Genomic DNA, 8,333 nt, shown 5'->3' on the forward strand with positions numbered 1-8,333 from the left:
CACGCTTCATAGCGTTTCCACTCCTCCTTGTCTCCAACATCTCCCCCTTCTTTATTTCTTTGGGCGGTTGTTAGGTTGGCCTCAATGGTTTTCATCAACATCCTCCGCAGACAGACCGCTAGACAGGGTAATAAAACACAAACAGACACCGAACCAAAAAGAAACAGGACAGCTAACATGATGAGTTTCTTCGTCCATGAGGGAAAATTTGGCATCTGAATCCAATCAAAGAGGCTGTCGAGCCCGCCTCCTCTGTCCTGATGAATCTCCCGAACCAATCCCTTGAGCTGGTTGATACTTTGATGTATGGATTCGGAATGGTCCGAGAAATTCATACAGCACATTCCTTCAAATTCCTGGCACCCGTGACCGTGTGCCAGGAGAAGGAAATCAATGGCGGCTCGATTTTGTAAAGATACCTCTTTTAGCTTCTGGGTGTCCTCAAGCAGGCCCTCTATCGCCTGGGTGGTAGCGTTCGCCTCCTTGGTCAACCAGCAGCCAAGGTGCGTGAGGAGAGCGAGGGCAATTCGGCTGTCCTACCAGGGATAGGGAAAGACGCCCAGAAGTTCCTCACTCTGGACCAAATGTGAATGTTGGAGTCACAGTCCTCTGGGAAGGGCAGAGGAGTAGGCCAATACTGTGGCCTTCCAAGATTCATATGAGGTGCAGGGAGAGAATTTTGCATCCGAATCGGTTCTGACTCAGGGAGGGTTTTAGAAACAACTACTGGTTTGGAAGCAGCGGGTTTGGGAGCAACAGGTTTAGGAAAACGAAGAGGGGCGCCCATGGAAAATGAAAGGGACCTTTTGGCTCTTTGTTTTGGGTGTACCAATTGATTCTCAAAATAGAATTTAGCCGGATTAAACAAAGCGAGTTTTCCTACTGTGCAAGGACCTCCCTCCGGGTAGGCCCTAATTCCAGGCCATGCCCGATCCCCGCACAGTAGGAAAAATCCCTTGGGGAGCCTCATATTACGTGGGATGTGCTCGGTGGGTATGGTGGTGGCCACCGAGCCATTGCACCACGGGGAATGTGTCCCTTTATAGATGGGCTTATATGCAGTGACATTAAGAGGGGTAAACAAAACAGGTTGGGTGTACCGATGGAAAATAATGCATGCAGTGGAAGGGAGTGAACCTAAAAGATCAATTTCCTGAAAAGGAACATCTGCGAAGGTAAGTGATGATATGGCTTGCGCCATATTAGGGGAGTTTAGTTCTAGGGGTCCCTGGGCCCGCGTCTGTGTCACAAACGCGGGCCATTCGGATGGAGTGACAGGGATCCCAATCAAACATGTCTTGAAAGGGCTGCCAGCGCTGGTCAAGGCCAGGCACAGGGTATCGGTGCCCGTAGCCTTGGCCAGCGTTACCCAGAGATTTTGATCGGGCTGGTTCATCCATCCTTGAAGCGGGATGGTTGTCGCGGGATGGACGATCGCAGCCATAAGGAGGATCCGTAGGAGAAGTGGTGTTCGAAGCATGGTCTCTTCTTAAGTGGTGTTTGTCGTCGATTCTCTGAAGATCTTTACTCGTCGGGCAGGGACCCACTTTGGCCCGTCAGGACCTGCAACGCAAGCGTAGCCCTTCCCCCAGGTGATTAAGGGGAAAGGGCCCGTCCATTTTTCTGTTAGTGGGTCCCGAAATAACACTTTGGCTTTCTGATCAGTCAGAGCCGATGTTGTGGCTCTGAAATGGCGATCTACAGGACTTTTGCCTGCACGAGTTTCCGTATCCTCCATCATGTTGAGAAAGTTAAGAACATACATAACTTTCTCTAATTTTTCCTGGGGGGAGAGGCCAATACTCCCCCCTTTCTGTTTTTTAAGCATGTTCTTAACATTTTGGTGCGCACGTTCCACAATACCTTGCCCTGTGGGGTTGTGGGGAATCCCTGTGGTATGTTGTATTCCCCACTGTTCAAAAAACCTCTTCGTGTCTGCAGACACATAGGAGGGTCCATTATCGGTCTTGATCTGCTTTGGAACTCCCATCCTTGCGAATGCAGACAGGAAGTGTTTTTTGACGTGACTACTCCTCTCACCAGGATGCGCGGTGGCCACAATCATTTTAGAGAATGTGTCAATAGACACATGTACATATTTTAGCTTCCCAAATTCGGCCACATGGGTTACGTCTGACTGCCAGATCTCCAGGGGCGACAAACCCCTTGGGTTTGTCCCCTCTGGGACAACCGGTGTAAGTGTTTGGCAGTCAGCGCAAGCCTTTAAAATTTCCTTTGCTTGAGATAATTTGAGTCCGAATTGCTTTTGCAGCGATCGCGCATTCTGGTGGAAAAATTCGTGCGAGAGTTTCGCCTGTTGATATAAATTGGGGGTCACAACCATACCTGCCAGATGGTCAGCAAGTTGATTCCCCTCCGCCACAGGACCAGGTAGAGTGGTGTGCGAGCGGGTGTGGACGATATAATAGCCGAATTCGCGTCGTTCTACTAGGAACAATAATTTGGTTAATAACTGGAACAAATTCTGGTTTGTAACATCTTTTAAATAGGAGTTTTCAATTCTCCTTACCACACCCACTACATAGGCCGAATCAGACACGATGTTTATTGGCTCACCACTGAAAATTTGGAAGGCGCGTACAACTGCCGAGAGTTCCACAATCTGAGGAGAACCTTGAACTTTGTGGATATTTTGACGCCAATCACCGTTTTCTCTCCACACTATTACGGCGTTCCCGGTTCTCCCCGAGCCATCGGTAAAAATAGTTTTTGCATTTGGAATTGGATTTTCAGATTGCATAATTTTGAGCCGAATTGGAAGATGCATTAATCTCTGAATAAATGGGCACGCCGGGAGATGTAACCGAATCTCTCCCGGGTAGCCCCCGATGGCTATTTGAAAATCAGTGGAGGTCTGCAGCAGTTGGTCTAGGTGTTCAGAAGTTAGTGGGAGGTAAATGAAACCTGGCTCTTCCCCACTAAGTTCTAAGCACCTAGTGCGACCTTTTGATATTATTTTCCCAATCATTTCAATTAAAGTGGTGATGGTTTTACCGAATTGATGAGGGAGGAACATCCACTCCCACAAGCAAAAGTCTTTGTAGTCGCCGGTGAATTGCCCCAGGAGGGCTAATGGTTGTCTTTGTTCTTTTATGACTACCAAGGAGGATGGCAGTCCCTCCATCCTCCTGCATGATTGTCTTTCGGAGATTTTCTTTTCAACAGTAGCAAGGGAGTCAAGGGCTTCAGATGTTAAATAACGTGGGGAGGACAGATCAGCGTCACCTCGCAGCAGCTCGAAAAGGGGGTGCAGATCTCCTGTTGTGATCCCCAACACAGGTCGGATCCAATTGATCGCACCCAGTAGCTTTTGGAGGTCATTCAAAGTTCTGACATTTTTGTCAATCGTTACGGATTGAGGTCTGATATTTTTGGCATTAATTTGGAGTCCGAGATACCTCCAAGGTGCTTCCCTTTGCACTTTCTCAGGGGAGATCTCCAATCCATTATTTTTTAATGCCGCGATTGTGGAATTTAAGGTTTCATCAACTGCCAATTGATTTTTGGCGCAGATCAATACATCATCCATATAATGGAAGATGATTGACTGCGGATATTGCGACCGAATTGGCCTCAACACCTCTGCCACAAACATCTGACAGAGAGTTGGGGAATTTTTCATCCCCTGGGGAAGCACACGCCACTGGAACCTGCGGTGAGGTTCACAAGAGTTGATGGCAGGGACAGAAAAAGCGAAACGGACCGAATCAGCCGGATTAAGGAATATGTGAAAAAAGCAGTCCTTTATATCAATCACCACTAGGGGCCATTCAGCAGGGATCATGGATGGTGAAGGCATTCCCTGCTGGAGGGCTCCCATTGGCTCTAGGACTTCATTTACTTTGCGCAGGTCCTGGAGAAATCTCCAGGAACCTGAGGACTTTTGAATTACAAACACTGGAGTGTTCCAGGGACTGGTGGAAGACTCCAAGTGTCCTTTTTCCAATTCCTGATCAACTAAATTATTCAGAATTTGCAGCTTTTTTGACTGTAGGGGCCACTGATCAACCCAGACTGGCGTGTCAGTTTTCCAGCTCAGTCTGGGGAGCTGCTTTACTTCAGTGACCCCCTCTAAAAATTTTGTTCTGGAGTCAGGGTGCCCAATTTGAGCTCCCACTGTTCCATGGCGTCCCGTCCCCACAAAGTGACTGGAATATTCAACACATACGGTTGGAGGGACGCTGGTCTACCCTCTGGCCCGTAGATGGTCAAAACTTCCCGACTCCTGACGGGGTGCTGCGTTCCCCCCACACCGCTCACACGGACGTAGGCTGTCTGAGCTGGCCACGCGTGTGGCCAGTCTCTGGAGGCAATGATGGTCACGTCCGCCCCCGTGTCGAGGAGGCCCTCCACCTTGACTCGCTGTGGTCTTTTGGGCTGCGGATAGTAAATAAAGCATGTTAGGAGTGGGCGAGATGACTTTACAGTGGTGGTCCATAGGACCTCCCTTTCTGCTTCCTGCCTCTTCTCCTCATCCGCCGACAAGACACACAGCAGGTCTTCAGTGGAGACCATCTTCGCCACGGGGAAGCGGTCCTCCAGCTGTACGGGGGGAAGATGCACAATTAGACAAACGGCAATGTTGTTATTTGCCAAGCCCGTCAGGAGAGTGGGAACAACTACAATTCCCTTGCTAACTGCTGAAAAGTGTGACGTTATTAAATAAGTTAGGTCGGGGTCAACAGGGCTAGATGGTATGACCCTTGCAAGCTGTTCATAAGAACTTAAGTGTGTCGATGGATGTATGGCATGTAGGACAATCCATGGGAGGGTTTTACACTGTTCCCGAGTAGGAACAGGGTCTGCTGGGGGCAGTCGAGTTACGGGGTAGCTGGGCGTGACTGGCGCAAGATGGAATGGGGAGCAACTTGTGTCATCGCGCCCCCCCGGGCGCTCAGCTCCCCGTTTCCCGACTGCTCGCAGGGACAGTGACTTAGGTTGGGCATAGACGAGAAAGTCACCTTTTTACGGAGCCTGGGAGATGGTTTTGGGGAAAGGGGTTCACCATTAACATTGGTTTTGGACCTGCAATTGGCAGTCCAATGGCGTCCCTTCCCACACCTCCGACATAGTGTGTTTGGTAAGTTGGGCTCCGACCGGTATTTTGGGCAGTGTTTTCTGAAGTGCCCTTTTTCCCCGCATTCAAAGCAATGTTGGGGCCCCGAGAAAGCAGCAGCCATTACCCGTGCTTTGTTGGCGTTGGAGTAGACGTTTTTACACGCCTCTATCATTTCCAACAGGGTGGGATCTTTAAGCATTTTCAAAACTCTCTGGCAGTCCTCGTTTGCCTTTTCAATCACTAGCCGATTAAATAAAATTTCTTGGGATTCTTTCTGTTGGACCTGCCGAGCAATTGCCTCCTTGAGCCTTGTAATAAAGTCAACAAAAGGCTCCTTGGTTCCTTGATTTATCAGGGTAAAAGAGGGCGCTTGCACATAGGCATCCGCCACTCTTTTAACCGCTTCTAAGGCCAATTCTTTGGTGGTGTTCAATAATTTGGGGTCTAAACGAGTCTGATCCCCCCTGTTGGAATAATTTCCCTCGCCATAGAGCATGTCAATGGCCTGCCTGGTTGGAATCCCCCTTCTCTCCATCTTTTCGTTGACAAAGGCAACGATTCTTTTTTTCCATTCAGCCTCGAAAACCGAGGCTTGAACGGTTGTGAAAAGACCTCCTATGACGGCCCGAATATCATAGGGGATTAGCGTATACGCGAGGAAGAAGGATTCCAAGAGGCCTATGGTGAACGGGGCCCCCAACCCATATTCCACGATTGCCTTTTTTATGTCCTTTAACATAGGGTAGGACACCGGTCTCCACTCGGGGGGTTTCCCCTCCTCGTAGTAGACCGGAAATGCCCTTAGGAATTCAACGTCCTGGGCTCGCGCCGCTTCCTCCCGGAAGGCCTCCCAAATGTCCGGAACGGAAGACTGCCTTTCCGGGGAAAGCGGCGCCCACCCATCATCATAATCGGAGTCCCGGTGAGCGGGGTAGGCCCTGGTGCCATGGGGCCTATGGACGCGGCCATCTTTCCGGAAAACCGGCTTGGCCTTTGCCCTGGCCCCGCCCACTACTTCCTGCCGGTGACGTGCAGGGGACGCGTCCGGGGAGGAGACTGGGGTGGCGGAAGTGGGCATGTCGGAAGACGCGTCGGGGGAGGGACTTCTCGCGCCACGAGTGGGAGGAGAGGGAGGCGGACCACGGGGTGGAGCTACGGGGGCCCGCCTCTTCTTTTCCCGCGCTGATTTTCCGCGCTCTTCACCCTCCCCCCTTCTCTCTTGGTGACGCTGGGGTCCCTCCTCGCCGCCATTTTGTGATCGACGCTTTCTTCTGCCACGCTCCCTCCCGCCATCTTCTAAGGTGGTGTCCATATGTGTGTCCTCCCCGCCATTTTGAGTATCATTAGAGTCCATTTTAGTGTCCATGTCCTTGGTTGTGTCTTGAGTGAGGCTGGTGTTCGCATTCATCATTTGGTGCTGTAGCACCATCAGAATGAGCCTCCAAGCAATTAGTGCTTCCTTGGCTAATTTTCCGCCTCTGTCAGAATCCCGCCACAAGTTGTAACCTAGGGCTTGCCATTTTTCTAAGGAGATGTTGTCATGGATGGCAAAGCCCTGGCGGTCCAGCCACCTCGCTAACGCCTTAGCTGATTTTTTATCGAGCGGGTGGCCGTGCTCAATGACAAAGTCTTTGAGGCGTCTGTAGACAAACTTTTGAGAGGTGGAGAGTGTCAAACCCATGGTGATTTACAGGGACACTCTCCGATGTTACTCCTCTCTTAAAAAATAAAATATGGGGTATGAAGTGAAGGGTAGGTGTTAGGGATGTCCCTCGAGGCTCACCTGTCTGGTGCGCGGCCCACACGACCGTCGGGGTCTGTAGCCGTCTGCTGCTCGAAGGAGGGTTGGCGGAGCAGTCGTCCCTCTTGACGCCGCCTGAGCCCAGGTGATAGCACGGGAGTTCCCTTGATACAAGGGACCTTCAACCGGGCCCCACGTTGGGCGCCACTTGCCGCAACCCGCAGGGATAAAGGATAGGGTTGAGCACTGCAATAAGGGTTCTCACACGATTGAAGGTGAGGGAAGCAATGCCAACTTTATTAGGTGGGTAACAACTTATATAGGGTTGGATAAGGGGTGGAACTTGGGCTAGGGAGGAGCATGGGATTGACAACCAGGGAAGTATGGTGATTGGGCAGCTGGGTCAGGAGAGGAGGGATTTGGACATCTCCGGGGGAAAGGACCAATGGGAGCTACCTCTGCACTGCACCAAAACCTAGCCAATGGCAGGCAGAGGAGCGGGAAAGCAGGGAAAAGGCGGGAAAACTGAGGGAAGAAAAAGGGGACAACATGGAGAACAATTTTTTAAAACAACAACTGGGGTACATAAAACTGTATAACATCATAACAATAAACTGGGGAGCAACTGGGGTACAACAGGCGTAATCGGTGGGTGTCATAATAAATATTATTTGTCCAGTCCGGTATTTTTAAGTCCAATTAGGGGTTATAGATTTTTCTCCACGCTTCATAGCGTTTCCACTCCTCCTTGTCTCCAACAGGACTTGACCCTTGAACTGCTTTCAATGGTCAGCTCTATTGGGTTTGCATGGTAACTTTTTTGTAGACATAATGGCTCCAGGGCTGACTTCTGTGAGAAGACACCAGAAGTTGTCCCCATGTCAGACAACCAATTTCAGCTGGCTCCAAAATGGACTCAGTGCTGGCCAAAGCTGACCCAATCATTGATGTTGCTAGTGATAATGTATTTAAGAAATAGTTAAAAATGCTGTGGAGGAGCTAAGAGAGGAATATGTGAGAGAAACAACCATGAAGATACCAAGCACAATGAAGAAGGAGGGGGAAGAGGTGCACAAGACAACAGAGCAGATTCTCCTGCAGTCTGTGGTGAAGACCATGGTGATGCACGTTGTTCCCTTGCAGCTGATGGAGGACCATAGCAGAGCAGATATCCATATTGCAGACCATAAAGAACCCCATGTTGAAGCAGGTAAATATGCTCTGAAGGAAGCTGGGATCCATGGACAGAAGCCCACACAGAAGCAGGTTTTCTGGAAGGACTTGTGTCCTGTAGAGGACTTATGCTGGAACCATCTGTTCCTGAAGGACTGCAACCTATGAAAAGGACCCATGCTGGAGCAGTTCTTAAGGAACTACAAGGAAGGAGTCACATTGGAATGTATCCTGTAGGAGGGACCCACACTAGAGCAGGAGAAAAGCGTAAAGAAGAAGAGATAGCAGAGACAAGGCTTTATGAACTGACACAGTCTCTCTTCCCCATCCCCCTGCACC

The 8,333-nt window shown here is 50.1% G+C and overlaps 1 protein-coding gene across 1 annotated transcript; it reads right to left on the bottom strand.

Annotated features, from left to right (window-relative positions):
- Positions 1-4,841: 4,841 nt before the first annotated feature.
- On the bottom strand, positions 4,842-6,761 carry LOC113995979 (endogenous retrovirus group K member 8 Gag polyprotein-like). Its single transcript, XM_027736569.1, has one exon. The coding sequence runs from the start codon at positions 6,759-6,761 to the stop codon at positions 4,842-4,844; it is 1,920 nt and encodes a 639-aa protein (XP_027592370.1).
- Between the last annotated feature and the right edge of the window lie 1,572 nt (positions 6,762-8,333).

This window comes from Pipra filicauda, unplaced genomic scaffold (assembly GCF_003945595.2).
Source record: "Pipra filicauda isolate LSUMZ 115617 unplaced genomic scaffold, ASM394559v2 scaffold198_size2598500_pilon, whole genome shotgun sequence".
Classification (NCBI taxonomy): domain Eukaryota; kingdom Metazoa; phylum Chordata; class Aves; order Passeriformes; family Pipridae; genus Pipra; species Pipra filicauda.